The 20,332-nt window shown below is 38.7% G+C and overlaps 4 protein-coding genes across 4 annotated transcripts in view; 1 reads left to right on the top strand and 3 right to left on the bottom strand.

Annotated features, from left to right (window-relative positions):
* Positions 1-1,613: 1,613 nt before the first annotated feature.
* On the bottom strand, positions 1,614-6,742 carry LOC5509141 (sugar transporter SWEET1). Its single transcript, XM_032378001.2, has 6 exons — positions 6,556-6,742; positions 4,764-4,841; positions 4,504-4,627; positions 4,252-4,413; positions 2,287-2,406; positions 1,614-2,024 (listed from the first exon to the last, which is right to left on the bottom strand). Exons 1-6 carry the CDS (start codon positions 6,621-6,623, stop codon positions 1,899-1,901), a joined length of 678 nt encoding a protein of 225 aa, XP_032233892.1. The 5' UTR covers positions 6,624-6,742; the 3' UTR covers positions 1,614-1,898.
* Positions 6,743-6,770: 28 nt separating this feature from the next.
* LOC5509125 (5-formyltetrahydrofolate cyclo-ligase) lies at positions 6,771-13,206 on the top strand. The gene is made up of 8 exons (XM_001629631.3): positions 6,771-7,009; positions 8,008-8,097; positions 8,195-8,214; positions 8,826-8,938; positions 11,248-11,324; positions 11,772-11,798; positions 11,868-11,931; positions 12,167-13,206. Exons 1-8 carry the CDS (start codon positions 6,890-6,892, stop codon positions 12,271-12,273), a joined length of 618 nt encoding a protein of 205 aa, XP_001629681.1. The 5' UTR covers positions 6,771-6,889; the 3' UTR covers positions 12,274-13,206.
* Positions 12,726-15,076, bottom strand: LOC116616116 (hydrogenase maturation factor HoxX-like). Its single transcript, XM_032377997.2, is given in 2 exon segments — positions 12,726-14,649; positions 14,651-15,076. Coding segments are annotated over 2 exon segments (1,809 nt in total). The 3' UTR covers positions 12,726-13,266.
* Positions 14,949-20,332, bottom strand: part of LOC5509121 (late secretory pathway protein AVL9 homolog) — a 38,847-nt gene continuing 33,463 nt past the window's right edge. The window contains exon 19 of the mRNA XM_032377998.2: positions 14,949-15,083. The gene's annotated coding sequence lies outside the window, so the exon portion shown is untranslated. The remainder of the gene's footprint in view (positions 15,084-20,332) is intronic.

Here is a 20,332-nt window from a genome sequence, read left to right as displayed (position 1 = left end):
CAGTCGGTCCCATCTAAACAACTAAAAGGTACAAGCCTTTGAGTGTTTGTGCATTGTATTAAACCAATGGATCACATTTAGATAGAAGGCACTGATGCAAAATAAGTATTAGGGTCGAATTGGAAACATGCTTTCGTCTTGCTTGCTGGGGCGTGCCTTACCATAAGATGGCTGAGCCTGTATCTGTAAGGCCAGGTGGCATTGGTGCCGGTGTCCCCACCCTCCCCCCAAAAAAAACCCTGTTCAATTCCTTTTTAAGGTTCGTCAAATACTATTCTTTTGTTATATGGTACCTGGTGCCTACGCTCCCCCTCACGCAGCTGAGGGTGGCCTGGTGCAGGGGGCATGCGCACCCCTTTTTTTCGGCTGCCAGTCTTTTTGAAAATTTGCGCAGCCCTCTTTCTAGGCAAATCCTGGCTACGCACCTACAGGACTTCTTCTCCCGCACCCAACACATTCACATATTCGCGCCATGAGTTCTAATTTGGAAGCGGATCTCTAATCAATCAAATGGATTAATAGAATAGTATCATTTATTAAATACATTTTCAAAATACTTTACTGTTTTTCAACAAGAAAGATAGTAGTGACCGTACATCCAAAGTGTTGGCCCTGGCCCTCTGGAATAGTCTTCCAAATCGGAAGCATTAGCAACAACACTTGTTTTGAATCTAACCTAAAGACGTTTCTATTTAGAAAAATCTAGCCTCGTCCCCTTACATCTACAGTCGTCTTTTACAGGCGTATTTTATACTGCGCGGCCAGCTTTTTCACATGATTCGCCTGGGTCAGCTCTGAGAGCGTTCACCATCTTGAATCCGAAGAGTGCTGACAGAGAGTAGCCTTGGGACGAGGCTAAGAAAAATCTACTTGTTTCATGTAACGTTGACGTTCTTATACATCATTATATTTTTATAACATATAATTTATATACAAATTTTGCTTTATAGTTATCATTATTTATCATCATGTATCATTATTTGATGAGTTTATATATATTTCATCATTACAGGTCTGTTTCGTGGTTGCCCACTCATCAGGGGATTTAATGAGAATATTCCTACCATCGTATATATACTATTAACATTGAAATTTACATAATAATAGACTGATAGTTTTAGCTAAGGCGGTAAGAGGAACAATAGCGAGTTACATTAAATATGCGGGGCGAAAACTAACAGTGCGGAACGTGTGAAAAATTGATAGCGCGAAAATTTAACGGTGACGGGATTAACAGTTCTAATTGTTTCGTAGCAGGGCTTTGTTTCTGTGGCGGCACGAGGACACGAGTTCATTGCGTTTATTTAGAGTTGATAGTTTGGGTTGGCAGATGATCGTCAGCTTTTCCTTGAGGCAGAGGTTGCAACGCTTAGTGGTACTGTTGTAGGCGGAGTGGGAAGAAAGAATGCGCCATGAAATAAAGTACTGGCGCATTCTGGCCGCCTTAGCTAAAACTATCAGTCTATTATTATGTAAATTTCAATGTTAATAGTATATATACGATGGTAGGAATATTCTCATTAAATCCCCTGATGAGTGGGCAACCACGAAACAGACCTGTAGGGAAACCTATGTAGTTTGTATTTTTCTCAAACCAACACTATACACCGCTCTACTTTCGAGTATTGAGCACTTTCTATGAAAGCCTTCAACCATCATTTTATTTCATCATTAGATATGCAGATATCTTAGAGGCGTATTGCAGGTACTAAGTATGGACAGTGGGTAATATTCATTCTATTATACTGTTTCGATCATGTTCTACAGAGTGCATTTCTGTGTGGACATATCTTAGCCTCCAACAATACTAGGTTTAAATTCAATGCTACTTTGCCACACCACAATCGCCCAGGTACTTTGTACGTTTGGACTATTGATATGGAAATTTCTAGAATAATCTAGACCTCCCATGAGCTAGGTTTCGATCCTGGTGTGTATGTAACTGTTCTTTGAGGGGTTGAAGGGTAGCACACAAAGAGAGAGAGCTGCAAAGAGCCTAGTAAAGCTCCAACACTGTTGGGAACCTAAACCATGAAATAAAATGTTAGAAAAAGGTACTTTACTGTAGCCTGTGAGATAGGAGTGGGAAATAACATATTTTCTTTGGTTATAGATATGTACAACGACTTTATTTCCTCCAACTAGTAGTGTCACAGCACCCTAAAACATTTATGCACATTTATCTTTTATGGACACTCTAGACAAAAATTTGGAGTCAATTTTTTTTATTTGTGTATTTTGATTGATTCATAGTGACCTTGAATATACACAAAAACACTGACTTACTGTAATGAAGTTATCTTGTGCCAGTTTACCATACATTGCCCATTGCAGAGAAACCAGGAAATTAGCCAGGCATAGGGAAAACGTCAGACATTCAGTGCTCTTTTTCCTAATAACTGTGGCCTGTGAAATAATCAATTACAATATTGTTATTTTACAACTAACAATAATGGGTGAATTTCTATTTTTTTTATCAACAATTGAAGAGGGGGAGGTAAATGTTTTATTCATTGTAATTGGTTCTCAGTCAAGAAGAAACTCCAATGACGAAAACCCCAGGAGATCCAAAATTTTGTGATATAGAGTGAGGCTTCCCCCAAGCATTCAATTTTATACATACAGGTCCTTTGCGTTATCTGGCTTTTCGCAGGAAAACAATGTATCCATGTCCTCTTTGCAGGGAATAGGAAAAGCTACTTTCATTAAGTTCTTAGCTGATATCAGATTTCTACATAGTAGTATTTATTTGCGATGTCGATCAGAGACTTAGCTACTGTGCATATCAATGCTATCAATGCCTGAAATGATGTCATATTCGTGGACCAACAAAAGTTAATTGACTTACACCTTTGCCCGATTGAGAATCTTGTTTTACCCATAATTTGAGTTAAGATAACTAAAAATAACTAGTACCATGGTCAGGCAATATTTTGAGTTACCGCTACTCAGTTAGGAGACTTTAGTTACCCATATTTGAGTAAAGCTAACTCAAATAAATGAGTACCAGTGTTGCTCCAGAAAGAAACGCGCCTAATGATCCAAACATAGCGCTTTTGTTCCCCTGTAACGCCCCACAAGCTTTAGATAAAGAAGCAATGAGCACGATACCACGATCAAAACACAAAACCATTACAGTTATCTACATATTTCTGACTGTGCTCCTGGTTATATTTTCTTGTTGCCTGTTTGGCCACTTGCAATGTGCATGCAAGCACGTGAAAAGAGATCGACAACCAACGCGACCAGAAAGCCAGAACCAAACATTAGGCTAGCCTCATTCGCAAGCATCTCGAGTAAGTGTTTTATTACTTTTTCAGTATTTTTATGAATTAGAGAGCTGAACCAGAACTAGAAGCCGGACGAGGGGAAGGGGACATAAGAAAACGGTCTTCCTCACTCCCAGGACCCCGCTCTTTTGCCACAGGAAGTCCGAAATCGATAAAAGGCCTCTCAAGACGCCTGCAAAGGAGGCTATGATTGGGCTACAAATGTCATCTTTACAGTGGAAGCATCGAGTAAAACAATCTAATGCATTTCAATGCATTTATTAATATTTGCTTCACGAACATTGTTAAATATAGAAGATAACATTGATTGATCGCGAGGTAATCAGAAAACACAGAGAAAACCTTGTGATTTCTACTGCTATGCGGGTGAAGAGGCTCAAAATCTTGTGACACCCACCTAATGCGGGTGAGTTGACAGCTACTGTATGCCATCATACCATAGGAATTGACAGCCCAAGGGGACCCACCACTCCCCTTTTCCCTTGATATGATATTGATAAATACAAAGGTGCAGTTTACAATCATTAGTAAATGCAACATATAGTATATATAGTGCTTGTACAATGCCACAAGTTCAGGACCTTGTTTTGGTACCAAAAAAACAAACACATTTTTAAACAATAAGAGTGTATAAAGAAATTTATTTTTATTATTATTTTTTTTAATTAATTTTTTAACCCCCAATCTGAAGCACTAACCTGACACAGAATTTAACTCTGACCCCCTTTCTATGTGACCCTCAGGCTAACAAAGCCTGTACCACTGCCTATCAACTATCCACTAAGAAAGAACAAGCACTGTAAACAAAGGCAGTACCACAGGCTAGCAAACACATTGAGCGTGTTCAAATAGATGGGATATCTGGCTTAAAATGCCCAAGGACAATTAATACACCTCCATTAGCAGAAGGAGGCATAGGGTACAAAAGAAGAAAAAGGTTCAATGTGGTCTTTGCACTTACCAGAGAGACCAGTGGAGACCCATAAACAGCCACAGAAAACACACTACACACCAAACCAAGGTGGAACACCGCAGTTTCTTTATCCATTACATGATATTTGATATAGGACAAAACCCCACAAACAAGACAGAATGACCAGAATAATTTAGGATTGAGAGTTTTCTGTAAAACAAAATGAAAGGGAAATAAGAGTATAATAAATGTAAATTGGTGATCATAAACTGGTGGCAAAGTGCTGTCAGATATTCTCACCTTGTCTCTGGAATTAAGATAAAATATTAGAAGATATAAACTCTGAAAAATTATGCCAGCTGCACTGATGACTGTTATGGGGAAGTCTTTTGTGAGAAGGCCATACTTTGTCCATAGGATTGAACTGAATGAACACAACAATTAAAAGTAAATAATAAAATAATTACTTGGAAGAAATTGTCATATTTGACTTTTAAAGATGCCAATATTGCAGGAAACAGTCACATTATACTAAGAGCTTTCATCTTCTCTGCACACACCTTGCACATGTTGCTAAGAAAGGTAAGACTGCCACATCCCCAGTGCTACCTTGCCTTTGGATGCGCAGACATATTTGACTGAAAAACATACAAAACATACACATTCTATGAAGGAAAATGACCTGAGTATCCTTGCCAGATTTGCACTGGCATGCAATATCAGACCCACTTAAAAGTAGACCAAACTGACACTAAACTGATAGTGAATGAGTGACAACTGAAAAAAAAGGTTTCTATGCATTTGGGAGTGTCCCTAATAGCGAGAATGATGTACCAGATTTGTAATAATGGGGGTTATGCCTCCCTCCCCCCAAAAATGACCCTCCAGATTTCTGCTGTCCATGTACTGTAAATGAGTGTGAAAGTCTTACATCGAACTTGTCGTTGAATGAAATTCATTTCAAAGCCCTTAGGATAAGGTCACTATGAGAGAATGAAAATAATAATATAAAATATCCAAAGTTAACATTCATAACTCACTCATTTGACAAGCATATCCCATTTTCAGTGTGGAAGACAGTTAAAGATTTCATGGATACAATGAAAAGTTGATCATTATAATGCAAAAGAGATTGTCATAAATAAGTGGTTTAATTAGAAAGACTACAGGCAAGCTGTAGAAAAACTAGATGGTCTGCGTAGGCATGGTGTAGACAAGGTATGAATCAACACAAGGTTGAAAAGGTATGTTAAATACCTCTGTAAAACAGAGTGGTTGCGCTGACGTTTCAAGGGTTAGACCTTTTTTCTTTTGCTCCGATAAAGGGCTAACACTCGAAATGTCAACGCAACCACTCTGTTTTACAGAGGCGTTTAACATACCTTTTCAACCTTGTGTTGATTCATACCTTGTCATAAATAAGGCAAGAATCTCAGTGAGTGAATGAGATGTCGATGGTTTTATCCATCCTTACGCTGTCAGTTGTAGGGAATCAACCAACGACCGAGTGTCATAGTGTCTTGTTGTAAACCCTGTAAGTGACCAAACACGCTACACACGACCTGTATGCTAAATGCCAAATATTGCAAGTCGAACAGCAAAAAAAAACTGCTTCAATTTATTTATTGGTTTTGATAATACCAATATAAAAAAGAAGAAACAAACGCATCACCCAAGTGCATTCTCCTTTATGGGGTTGGAGTAACATGCGAGGCAGTGAGGCGTCGTGCGAGGCATGCGAGGCACCGTGAAAAAAGTTTTTGTATATCTTTTGCATCACGATTTTCTTGCATTTGAGGGAAGGGGGGTTATATCAGAGACCTTTTTGGGTGTGTTGAGAATACATTGAGAATACCACAGATTTAAGTAATGGTGATAGCCAGATATGCAGTAAAATGGTCAAGAATCTCTGCAAATATGACCCCCCTGGGCTATATTCTGGGGGAGGGGGGTATTATTGTTGGGTGTTTTGCGTCTCACAAGAAATCTTATTTTACACATTCTACTACAGTTTATGAGTAACATCCTCTCGATTTTTAGTTTGCCATGGATTGCTATTTTTTTCATTACTATTGCATGATTTTTGAAAAAAAAAAAACTGACCTGGAATTTTTGTCCTACCCCGAATACCAATTCTGGAGGTACCCACTCTGGAATTCCTCAACACATATTGTAGGTGCAGATTCTGCCCATTACACAAAATATTAACAAACGCGTCTAAGAACTTGCTATAAATTTAAGACTAAGAGCCTGCTAAAACTTCCTACAGTGCCGCGGCTCACTTAAAGTGACACGTAATCTTAGAAGTCCATGCAAAACATCATGTGATTTCGACCATTTCTTAGTACTTACGCTCCGCTGAGAAGCATTCCAAACTGCGAGATAGTAGCCGTCCATGATAATAGTGCCTTTGCGTCCATCTACTGTATTTTAGAGTTCAAAGCGGCATCTTATACCTATGTTTGCCACAAAAATCACAAACAACAAATCGACGATCAACGAAAAACGTGTTAAAGGACTGTGGCAGAGCGAAGTGAAGACTGGTACTAGTGCTACGAACGCCTGACGCTTTCTGCATTTCTTGATATGTTTTCGAGTTTTCTGCAGTTTCCTACACTGTCTTCTACCGTACGCAAGCGTTCTGACTTTGATTAAGCTGATATTCTCAATTTTGGTGCGTTAAATTATGGCAACCTCAGCTGCCATTTACGAGGCAAAAAAGCTGCTGAGACGACAAATCAAGAAACGCATCTTAGCAATGAGCGAGGAAGCTAAGCGAAAAGAATCAGCCATGATTACAGAGAAAGTAAGACATGCACAAACAATGAATAAATTTCCCCTCTTTCTATATGCTTTATTTAAGAGTAAATGTATGGGAGCTAAAATCCAAAAAATAAACCCCTCCACATATTTTTATAGAGTGATCCCTTCCCCCTCAGGACTATTAGCGATCAACAACAACAACGTCGCCGAATACAGATTTAGTACGTAGGATTGGCTGAAAGCGAATTATAAAGTCATAGACTCCAGCAACATTCCCCTTCTATTTTTCGCTTTTTAATTGAAAGTATGAAAAAACATGCTTTGCCGCCTCCTTTGCTATTTTCTTTGGAGGGTTAAATACTAGAGAGAAAATCTGCCTCTCCGATTTCTTAGGGAAATCAATTCCAAAGGGTCTACCAATTTTTTGAAAAAGTGTGTTTTTAACTGCGCATATTTTCTGCAATGAACAACAAAGTGGAACTCTTCCTCTACCATGTCCGGACAGAATTGGCATGTCCGTTCATGAACTTGATAATAAGGTCTGTTTTACCTCCTCTTCTCTATTTCGAGGTCATGGTTGCTAATGCTCAATTTGGTTTGGCACCTTCGGTGGTTTTGGTTTGGGATCTCAGCCCTTCAGGGACCTCCCCCCCCATTTAAGTACAACCCCTCCCCACCTGGAGGGAAGGAGATCCAACCCCCTGTTTGGATAAAGGAGTGCCACCAAGGGTCTGTAATCCTGACCCTGTTTAGGACAGATTATCTGAAATAACATACCCTGCTTAAGACAAGCGATCATTGAAAACTAAAATACCCCTGCCCCCCAAAGTTTTGTGATAAAATCTTGATGAAATTCTACTTGACTATTTATGTGAGAACACACACAAAATAATAAAGTTGAAACCGTGTTCAGGACCCCGTTTAGGACAGAGAAACTAGAAAAAAACCTATTTATCCATTGTCAAGTGCCTGTAAATGCAAGTACTGCCCCTGGGTACATTAGTGTTGAGTTGATGATTAAAGTTCTGAATATTTCTACAGCTTCTAGCCATGGAAGAGTACAAATCAAGCCATAGAATCTCAGTATACCTAAGCATGCCATCTGAAGTCAGCACGTTTGACATATTAAGGGTGCGTAACAATCATGAACTACAAAAATTAATTACTCTTACACTGATTGTTTTGTTTTATTTGTTATTTTATTACTTATAATTTGCTTACATTTTAGGATATCTTCAATTCAAACAAGTAAGTGCCTTATAAGCCAGTTCAGAGTTTAAGGATTACTGGGGAAGACTGGGTTGAGTGGACCAAAATCTTAAACTCGCTCCAAAAAGTACTATTTTGTGTAGGTCTTGACAAAAATAGGATGCGACATGTATCCTAATTTATGATTCATTAAAGCGGTGGCTCTCTGATGATTATTATACAAAAATTGCCTCAGCCTTGATAAAACCGATCCTTGCCTGATAAAACTGTTGAATAACTCCTCTTCTACGATCGCCATGTTCACAACACTGTATGGCCTTTCTTTAGTCAAAACTCTCAGAGATATTCATGTATGCTTTATGATACAAACTTTTCGCCTCAGTGTGATCAAATGTGGGTCTTATTCTCAAATATCTGAAGAAATAGTGCAAATAAAACATGGAATGATATTTTCCTAAAATATGGCATTTTGAAGGGATTTAGCACACCCAATATCGCACAAAAAATACAAAGGTTTGTATGGGAAATCTTAACTTCTGGTGGATTTTGGCCCAATGGACTCAAATAGCAAATTTTGTGTTTAACTTCTTTCTCTACAAATTGATTAGAATTTTTAGTGATTTGAAATGATGTATTAACATTAAACCCAGGAAGTGCTATATTCCTCGTTATATTGGGCATCAGATGGACATGTTGAGGCTGCACTCTCTAGAAGACATGCAGTCACTGCCGCTTACACCATGGAATATTCACCAGCCAGCAGGTGAATAATTAGCTAAGACATGCAGTCACTGACGCTTACACCATGGAACATTAACCAGCCAGCAGGTGAATAATTAACTAAGACATGCAGTCACTGCCGCTTACACCATGGAATATTCACCAGCCAGCAGGTGAATAATTAACTAAGACATGCAGTCACTGCCGCTTACACCATGGAATATTCACCAGCCAGCAGGTGAATGATTAACTAAGACATGCAGTCACTGCCGCTTACACCATGAAATATTCACCAGCCAGCAGGTGAATAATTAGCTAAGACATGCAGTCACTGCCGCTTACACCATGGAATATTCACCAGCCAGCAGGTGAATAATTAGCTAAGACATGCAGTCACTGCCGCTTACACCATGGAATATTCACCAGCCAGCAGGTGAATAATTAGCTAAGACATGCAGTCACTGCCGCTTACACCATGGAATATTCACCAGCCAGCAGGTGAATAATTAGCTAAGACATGCAGTCACTGACGCTTACACCATGGAATCTTCACCAGCCAGCAGGTGAATAATTAGCTAAGACATGCAGTCACTGCCGCTTACACCATGGAACATTAACCAGCCAGCAGGTGAATAATTAGCTAAGACATGCAGTCACTGCCGCTTACACCATGGAATATTCACCAGCCAGCAGGTGAATAATTAGCTTAGACATGCAGTCACTGCCGCTTACACCATGGAATATTCACCAGCCAGCAGGTGAATAATTAACTAAGACATGCAGTCACTGCCGCTTACACCATGGAATATTCACCAGCCAGCAGGTGAATAATTAGCTAAGACATGCAGTCACTGCCGCTTACACCATGGAATATTCACCAGCCAGCAGGTGAATAATTAACTAAGACATGCAGTCACTGCCGCTTACACCATGGAATATTCACCAGCCAGCAGGTGAATAATTAGCTAAGACATATACAGGGCTTCTGGAATTACGCGGAAAAAAACTCAAAATTATGCGGGATTCTTTGCTAAATTACGCGGAAAATCAATAATTACGTGCTAAATTATGCGGGATCTTGCAATACATTTTCATCAAAATTTTCCGGGATTCTTTACTGAGTTACGCGCTAAATTACACGGAATATCAACTGTTAACGCCCAAACTACATTTTGTACCGAAGGAAAGCACGAAATAACTTGAAAAGGTGATTTTTTGCGTGAAAATATCTTAGGCAAGTTTTCATTGGCTCCTAGCTACCAGCCTATAAAAAAGGTATTTTATTATTAGTCCTAGGCCTTTGTGGTTTAGCAAAGAACGCCTAGTCATTTTATTTGTTTTCAAAATTCAGTTCGAAACATTGCACTCTTACGAAGAATATCTCTCTTTTTTTACGAGAAATAGAGGTAAGAACCCATCAGCTGTGTAATTAAATGTTTTGTCTTTCAAAATTTAGCCAAATTACGCGGGATTACGCGGAAATTTGTGGATTACACGGAAAAAGCCAAATTACGCGCTTCCGCACAAGCGCGTAATTCCAGAAGCCCTGCATATAGTCACTGCCACTTACATTATGGAAAATTCACCAGCCAGCAGGTAAATAATTAGCTAAGTCACTGACGCTTATCCCATGGAACATTAACCATCTTTCAGGTTAATAATTAGCTCCAAAAACATTCTTTGACATGGGCATGTTGTTAATGTAACAGTCCCATAGCCAGAATCAAAATCTTAATGAGGCAAAGGAAGCCACTTGATGATGAATCCAACAAAAGCAGGTATTTTATCTCAATTGTGAAACACTAAAAATCGAAAATTTTACTGAGGCGAGTGCCTCACTTGCCTCGTGCTGGCTGTGGCCCTGATGCAAGTGTCTATTCTATAGTGATGCCAGATTTTATCTTGTTACCAACATCACCAGGGTATTTTTCAAAAGGTGTTCCTAATTACCCCAATACTTTTTACTGTGTGGATGTAAATGCACAAAAAATAATATGACATAGGCCAGCTAATAATTTTACAAGTGCGGTAACTTCTGCTTGCATAGAACAAAAAAGGGCCAACAGATAATGCATTGGGTGAAGGCTGAGAGGACCCCTTTAATAAAGTAGATGATGAAGATGTTTTTTTTCATGTGGTTAAAGCAGCTTGGTACTCCCAGAAGGACAATACAAAAGAGAAATATAAACACATGTATATAGTGTGTAGATAGTATGAGCATAATTTAAGGTGTTGGTATTGTGTTTGCACACAATAAAGAATTGCCAAACTGCATAACTGCTTTTAGTCAGTTTTTTTTAATTTGCCAAAATACTGATGATGTAAGTGTTCTTCCATGTGTTCTTTCTTAAGATGATGACATCCGTGAGGAAGCTTTAAATACTGGAGGCTTGGATGTGATTCTTGTCCCAGGACTAGGATTCTCAAAGGTCAATTACACTTACAGTATGTTGCAACCAGCATATTTTTAATGTTGTCACATATCACATTTGTTAAAAAAGCCAGCAGCAGATCAAAGGGTGGAAATTTTTGAAGAAATGTATGAGAACTGAATCCCACAAATTTACACACACCATATGATGAATGTACCCCCACCATATGATGAATTTACCCCCCACCATATGGTGAATTTACCCCCCACCATATGATGAATGTACCCCCACCATATGGTGAATTTACCCCCACCATATGGTGAATTTACCCCCACCATATGGTGAATTTATCCCCACCATATGATTAATTTACCCTCACCATATGATTAATTTACCCTCACCATATGTGCAAAAAAGTGAATTAAAATATAACTAAGCATATAAAATTTTTCATTTCTCCCAAATTATGTAATGGCATTTTTGTAAACAATATTTTTTTTGTAGAATGGACAAAGACTTGGTCGTGGAAAGGTAACTTGAGATAGTTGTTTTAGCTGCATTCCTGCCTTATGAATAATATACTTTTCCTTGACTATCCAGGGCTACTATGATAATTATATACAGAAGTGTATTGAGCTGTGCCATAAAAAGCCGCACCTAATTGGTAAAGTATAATATGTATAAATATATTATGTATTCCTTACAAAGATACATATTTGTAGAACTACCATGTAAAGTATTTGTATTCCTTACAAAGATACATATTTGTAGAACTAACATGTAAAGTATTTGTATTCCTTACAAAGATACATATTTGTACAACTAACATGTAAAGTATTTGTATTCCTTACAAAGATACATATTTGTACAACTAACATGTAAAGGATGTATTTTCACAGGCCTCGCATTCAGTACACAGATGTATGACCAAGTTCCCGTGACTGAGAATGATATGACGCTGGACCATGTAGTTTTTTGTCAGTCATCAGGGACTAACTCCAAATAATGTTTATATACAATACACATGTAACACTGGGGGGGGGGGGGGGGTGCGTAGTCATAGGTATCATATGGGGTGCTTGAGGTTTTAAAAGTTAAAAAGGTCATGAAAGGTAAATGATATATTGATGAAAGCCTCCTTTTTCAGAACCTAATAAATCCTCCTATAGCAGCGCAGGGGAAGGTCTCTAAATTTTTAACTAGGGGTGGGTGGTCTAAAAGTAGCTGTTTTTTTAGCACGACAGCCATGTACTTGTGTGTATAAGCTGCTAATAAACTATATCTTTCTATCTATGGAAAAAGGATAGTGTTTAACGATCCTTTAGTAAGAACTGCCAGCCAAGGGCACGCCCCGCTGTGGACGCGCCTGAAATGATATGATAATTAACACCTTTTGCATATATCGACTTACTTTCAGGCGGAACAGCAATGCTAATATATAATACATGACTTAACAGCTTTTTAGGAGTAATTACACATCTCAAAATTGTTTATTCTTTCTTGCCATTTTCTGTTACAGGGGTCTTACCTTCCTCAAGTTATAATTACATGTTGATTTAGAGTAAAGTCTACTTTTTTACAAAAATGTGGTTCAATTTTGCCGTTTCTCCTTGTTCGATTTAAAATTTTTCAGTGGGTAAATGGGACAAAACCAGGGCTATAGCTAGAACATTTCGCTTTGGGGGCACGCGTCAGACATTCCTTGTATTTGCTGTTGTAGCAGGCACCCTTTCCTTTTTACCGTTTATACGAAAAATTTCGGCTCTACTGATGTGGGGCAGCTGCCCCATGCTAGCTACGGCCCTGAAAATGCTTGTTCCATCTTATCTACCCACCTATTGATACATTGATAAAATTCCACATAATGGCTAAGGCTTGTTAGATATTTGACTGGATATGGTAATAAAAATTGAAATAAAAATTGCAAATTATACTATAATAAGTTGAGGGATGCAATGTTTAATGTAAAGTTATTAAATGTGTTTTTTAATAGCTGGCATTAGTGATATACGAAGTATTTTCTTGCGTTGTGGAATTCTTGGCTGTGGAAGCTTTTTCTCATCATTAAGTTTTCATTCTCTCGGTGTTTTTCAAGCATTTGCAGCCACTTTTCTGAGCGATAGCTATTCTTCATTCTGATAAGTTGTTGATGTTTTTTGTTGCTAGCAAAATATCTAGCTTTTTCATCAACATACGCAGAGAACTCCTGGACCGTATTCCCATACGCTGAGTGCACTAAGCCAATATTGACAGCTTCTCTTGAAAGCAGAGGCGCAGCCGAGGATAGCAGGTCCTCTGCCTTGTCTCGCCCTACCCTCTGGGGAAGAAAGTAGGTGTGGTACTCGGAGCCAAACAGGTGCATCAGCCGGTAGTGAGGGTTCAGGACTACGCCATCACGTGACCAGGTCAGATCACTTGCCAGTGCCATCATAACACCACCCGCGCCTGCGTTACCTTGCATAGCGGTAATCGTCACCTTCTTGCTAGTAAAGACGTTGCGCACGATGTCGTTGATGGCGTTGATGTTATTCCAGGCCTCCAAGGCGGGGTCGGTCGCGTCTTCGATCACGTTGAGGTGAATGCCGTTGCTGTAGAAGTTGTAGCCACCTTTGAGCACTACCACCTTGACTCTGTCGTCCCTCTCCACGGCCTGTAAGACAGAGGAAAGGCGGCGACACTGCGCCGTGCTCATGGCGCCATTGTAGAACTCGAAGTTAACCGAGCAGATGCCATCAGGACTGACTGTCGTCCAGATTTCCTGAAAAGTCCGCGGGAATGTTCCATGAGGTACTTCTACTGGAGGACTCGGAAGGACAGGCACTTCAAGGTCCTTTAACCAGTATGTGGCTGGTAGCTTGAGCTTATCTTTCTTGAGGTGCGACAGCCATACGCTTCCCGCACCGCACTTTACAAGAATCGCGTTATCCCTTTGGCCTATGATTTCTCCGGGTGCGCCCCGACTTTCAGGGAGTTGCTCTTCGATGGAAGCGCCAAACACTCGCCACGCCTTCGACCCCTCATTACCAGACCCCTTCTGCTTTAAATGTGCGAGCGCGCCTGGTGCTGTATCTGACATGCGCACTATGCGTGCCACTTCCTCTGACGATTTCTCCCAGTCTATTTTTCGGTCAATGTTCTTCATAGACGTTCTTAGTCTCCCGCGGATGTGTTGCTTAGAGTAGTCAAGGGGCCTTGGCTGGGTACCGGAAGTAAAGTTTTCAATGGTTCGTAAGCAGTTCTCTACAGCAGCATAGGTGACCTCGTTGCTGTAAAGACTAGATTTTGTCAGAGTGTTGATGTTCTCACGGTGGATGGAGAAGTTCTGCGTGCTCCAGACATCACCCATGTCCATCTCCTCCGCCGCTTGTAGCACTGTCACGCCCCCAGTCTCTCTCTCCTTCCTTCAATGCCCAATCAAGTGACGACATTCCGCGGTCGCCCTCGATACCCGGATGTACAATAAGACAGGGAACTCGCGAGTCGGCCCAGACTTCCTCAGGAACGCGCAATGTCAAGAAAGGGCAAAATATCATATCCGGACTTGTCATTTTCGCGTTAACAACCATCTCCTCTGCATTCTCGACTTCGCAAACTTGCACTTTGTGATTCCTGGCTTTTAGTTCTTCCGCCACTCGTTGGCTTAGGCTGTTGTGTTTGTTGACGAAGAACGTGATGTTTAGTCTCTCTTGGGGTCTAGTCTGAGGTTGCGCGGGTGTCTGTATTTTCCGTAAAGTACAGCCCGTTGTCGTTGTTCTTAATGCAGCAGTTCGTAGATTTCGTACGAGGGCTCCCAGCTGTGATCTTGTCATTGTTCTTCTAAAAAAAAAATAATAATAATAATACACAGCCCCTCAATTCAGGTTGTATTGATTCGCTCTTGAAACAGTCGCGGATAGTACAAGAGGTGGAGGATGGAAAAATGTGACCAAGGCAGAGCCAAAGTTTATATTGCTGTTTAGTTATATATTATCTTCATACTCTAGCAATATAGAATAGAACTCTTTTTAATAGGAGGGATGGGTCGCACAATCCTTGGAACGATGGCTAATATAAATAATTATAAATACAAAAAGCCCAAATAAGTCGTGTTCGTGAACCAGAAGAATGAATACAATACACCAAAAACTGGAATTCGACTCTGCCAAATTTTCAGACTCTGCCCTGAAGAAGTCTTATTAAAGACGAAAATTTGGCAGAGTCGAACTCCAGTTTTTGGTGTATAATATAAATAATTAAGATAGTTTTTATATGTAATTAATATAGATACTCGAAATAAGTCCACTCGAAAATCAATAAGGGATGGAATCCAGTATGTATTCGTTGGCTTAAATTCAACCTCGCTCTGCAAGGTATTTAGTCTCTTTGTTAAAGTACTGCTCGATTATTTTGTTACTTCTGCAGTCCTCCCTCCCAACTCAAATATCTACTGGTTCGTCATGCGCAAAATTCATTTAGTAAAAAAATAAGCCTAGATCTTAACTGTACATCTCCTAAAAATATCACAACGATTCTAGTAAGAAAAAAGAAACACAGAAGACAACATACAACTGCCATTTACTATTACAAAAAGAAGACGTGCTTGTCCGTGACTGAAAACCCTACAACAGGTTAAGTAGTACTTGGCAGTTTTGTTTAGGCTGTTTATCACGTTTCTTGCAATCAAGACTTTCCTATTTAAGCGTGGTTTGATTCTTGGAAGGTTATAACTCAACACATTGTAGTGAATTTTTAGATAATTACAAGTAATTACAATATAATTATTGTATATATTTTACATCTTTGTAAATAAAGTGCCTTAGATCTATAGGAGAAAGACGCTATTATTTCAAATCTATAATATAAATCTATATTATTATTGTTTCTTGCGCTTACCGTCAATCTCTTGATTTACCCCTTAGCAGTACAAGGTTTTCTTAACTCAGGTTAGTCTGACTGTGGCTTAAAATAATTGCTCAACGACAGTGGGCGTTGTGCGTATTACTCAATTATCTTGACGTATGACAGACAAGGGGACACAGTCCATCGGTTTCTTTACGCACAAGTTGGTAACACCTTTCCAACAAAAGCAAAACAAATAACGTTTCGTACGCGGCAATTCAAGGGAATAAAACCGAACTGTTCCGCAGCCCTTTTTCCCATAATTTTTCCCAGCAACTTTAAAAATATGGATATTTTCGGCATCAGAACATATTCAAACGAAATATCCATTTTAACGTGTTTCGGAAGGGGGTTGTTATTTGCCCTTGACAATTTATGGCGCAATGACCATAAAACGTTTCACGTCACGAAACACTACTTTTCTAAAATATTTAGAAAAATAAAATCGCCTGCGAAGTCAGCAGACTATCGATAATGAGGAATAAATTTAAATCAAATATTTTTCATTGAAAATCCTGGACTCGAACCTCGACTTGATTACAAAGCCTAACGATTTCAGAAATTTCACGAATATATACTACCAAGTAATAGAAACAGATACTTGATATCAGAAGCTTATTTATCGCTGCATTGATGTTTTTACGCATGGCCAAAAATGTTCAAGTTCAACTTCAAGTTTTTTATTTGCCACTAAAAACCACAAGGCTTATGCGAGACAGTCCTCCCCATTTATAAGAAAAAATACATAATATTAAGTCATGGCTAAATATAAATAAGGAGATTACATACTAATATACCTGAACTATGATTTTATATAAAAAACTACAACACATACAAAAAGTCAAAAAAGGGTAAAAAATTCAATATACTAGTTGAGAAGAACAGTTTTAAGGCTAGTCAAAAAAGAAGCTAAAGTAGTTGCAGACTGAGTATCAGTGTCTAGGGAATTATAAAATGCAGGCCCTTGATATCTAAGTGCAAATTTGCGTATGTTTGTTCTGCATTTAGGAATGTGAAATAGCTTAGCACGTCTTGTATTGTAATTACGAATTTGAGAATTGACATATATTGTCAAAGTATCGAGGAAGTATTTTAGTCTTAAATTGAAACATTAGCTTACCAATATGAAATAAATAAATGCAGTGAAATTTCAAAATGTTTAGATCTTTAAATATTGGCTCAGTGTGAGCATCATATGGCTTATTTGAAATAATGCGTACAGCTCTTTTCTGGAGCAAAAAAAGACGATTGAGATTTGAAGGGTATGTTGAACCCCAAACACAGATACAATATTGTAAGTACGGATATATTAGAGAATAGTAGAGAGTCATAAGAGAACGCTTAGGAAGGCAAAAACTTGCTTTGTACATGATGCCCACTGCTTTGGAGACTTTCCTAGTAACATTAGAAATATGTGGAATCCACGTCAAATGTTCGTCTAAAACGACACCTAGAAAAACTATTTCTTCAACCTGCGAAAGATAATGATGGCCAATACATACATCAACTTCAAGTGTTTGCCTTTTTTGCCGTGGTCTAAATATCATATTATTCGACTTTTTTATATTAATAAATAATTTGTTAGTTGAAAACCAGTCTGCCATTTTCTCCAACTCCTTATTAACTATTTCTGATAAAGCAGCAAGATTACTATGAGAGAAAAAGATGCTAGTGTCATCAGCAAATAGTAATAGATCTAAGGCGCTCGAAACGGTACAAAGATTATTAATATATATTAAAAAAAGTAGAGGCCCAAGGACGGAGCGTGTGGTACACCACACTTGACCACCTTCCTAGAGGAACAATGGCCATTAAAGATAACAAACTGCATCCTTTCTGAGAGATAGCTCTCAAACCATTTCAATGACGTTCCGCGCACGTCATAATGCTGTAGTTTGGCTAATAATATTTCATGATTGACCGTGTCAAACGCCTTAGAAAGATCAATAAACACGCCCATCGTAAATTCCTTATTGTCTATGGCAGATGAAAGCTTATCATATAAGTGAATAAGTGCAGGGGCGGTTGAGTGGTGTTTTCTAAAGCCATATTGATTATCGAACAATAAATTATACTTGATTTAGAATTTATATAGACGATCATACACAATTTTCTCTAGAAATTTTACACAATTTTCTCTAGAAATTTTGAGAAAATTGGCAAGACCGACACAGGACTATAGTTAACATAGAGAGCCTGATCACCAGATTAAAAAAGAGGTAAAACACGAGCTATTTTTAGCTTTTTAGGGACAACGCCCAATGAAATGGACAAATTGATAATATTAGCTATTGGCTTCGAAATTAAGTCAATATTATTTTTTACGACGTCCATATGGATATTGTCATATCCAGCAGCAGTGCCTGGACGCAGGCTTTCACAAATTTTAATAACTTCTTGGTCATCAGTGCTCTCAAAATATACAGAATTCACTACCTCATTTTGTAAGAAACTAGCGAATGGCTTAGTCAAAGAAGGGATTTTAGCTGAAAGAGTAGGGCCCAGGCTGGTAAAATAGTCACAAAAATCATTTGCAATTTTGACTGGATTACTGATTTCAGAATCAGCTACCTTGAAAGTGGAAGGCAACGAATTTGTTTTACTTTTGCGATTATTAATTACTTCATTTAAGATTCGCCAGGTATATTTTACATTGGATTTATAACCATTGAGCTTTCTTTCATAGTAATCACGTTTTGAAATTCTTAATGAATGATTAAGCTTGTTCCTAAAACTCTTGCAATGACGCTCACGCGAAGGCGTTGGCATACAGAGATATCGCTTATATAACACATTTTTTTCCTAATTGATTTGAAAAGTCCTTTTATTAACCAAGGCTTTTTTCTAACGCCTTTCTTTGTTCTAGTTTTCTTGACTGGAAAACACTTATTATAAAGTGATGTAAATTTATCTAAGATAATCCCATAAGCATAACAGGGATCATTTGTTAGGGATATATTAACCCAATTACACTGCTGTAACTCTGTTCTTAACCTCTCCATATTGGATGCCGATTTTTCACGGTAAGTGATCCATGTATTTTTAGCACTACAATCAAGCTTGTCAGAAAGAATAGAAAAAACAGGAAGGTGATCAGAAATGTCAGAGAACAATAGCCCGCTATCACAATAGCTATTCAAATCGTTTATAAAGATGTTGTCAAGCAAAGTTGCGGTATGAGAAGTAATTCTTGTTGGTCGCGTAATCAAGGGAAAAAACATTTTAGAATACATTATGTCTAGAAATTCCGCCGTTGTTCTATGACAATGATGTTTCATCACATCAAAATTATAATCACCTAACAATGCACAAATTTTGTTATTCCTAGAAATATTTTGAAGAAGTCGATCTAATTCGTCGCAAAATTTACGAGCGTTTGGATCAGGTGGCCACAATTAAATTTTTCTCGTCTTTTCGAATAATTTCAACAAACAAAGATTCTGCAACGCAAATGAAGATTGTCTGAGCTCGTATGTGAACCGTGAGCAATTGTGTTATCTTTGGTCTCCTGTGGCGGCGCACCACAGGAAACCTTATCGAAACAACAGGGACTAGTTTCTTGGTGTTACGGAGCACCAGCACCAAAAACACAATAGGACAAAAGCCAAAAACAAAGACCTTAGAACGAGACAATGAAATAGAGTACAAAGGCCTTGAGCACAAAAAACAAAGCTCTCCGTAACACCGAGGAATACCCAACATTTTATAGTTAAAGTTGCATTAAATTATTATATATATTATTTTGACATAAGGTTCGGCTAAACTGCAGAATACCCGTCCACTTATTTGCATTTTCCTTGTATTTACTGCCTTGTTCTATAGAAATCGAGGTGTGAAGTCTCATTGTTAACTCTTTGTTGACGGGTATTCTGCAGTTGCTCCTAAGGTTCTTCCCATCAGAGAGGGATGAGGTCAGACATAAGGTCCTTCCCATCAGAGAGGGATGAGGTCAGACATAAGGTTTTTCCTATCAGAGAGGAATGAGGTCAGACATTAGGTCCTTCCCATCAGAGAGGGATGAGGTCAGACATAAGGTCCTTCCCATCAAAGAGGGATGAGGTCAGACATAAGGTCCTTCCCATCAAAGAGGGATGAGGTCAGACATAAGGTCCTTTCCATTAGAGAGGGATGAGGTCAGACATAAGGTTTTTCCCAACCTCGTTCCCAGGGTCTTCTGGGTGTTTTTC

This window comes from Nematostella vectensis, chromosome 2 (assembly GCF_932526225.1).
Source record: "Nematostella vectensis chromosome 2, jaNemVect1.1, whole genome shotgun sequence".
Classification (NCBI taxonomy): Eukaryota; Metazoa; Cnidaria; class Anthozoa; order Actiniaria; family Edwardsiidae; genus Nematostella; species Nematostella vectensis.
Note: the sequence above shows the minus strand (reverse complement) of the source record. Positions and strands in the feature narration are given on the sequence as shown.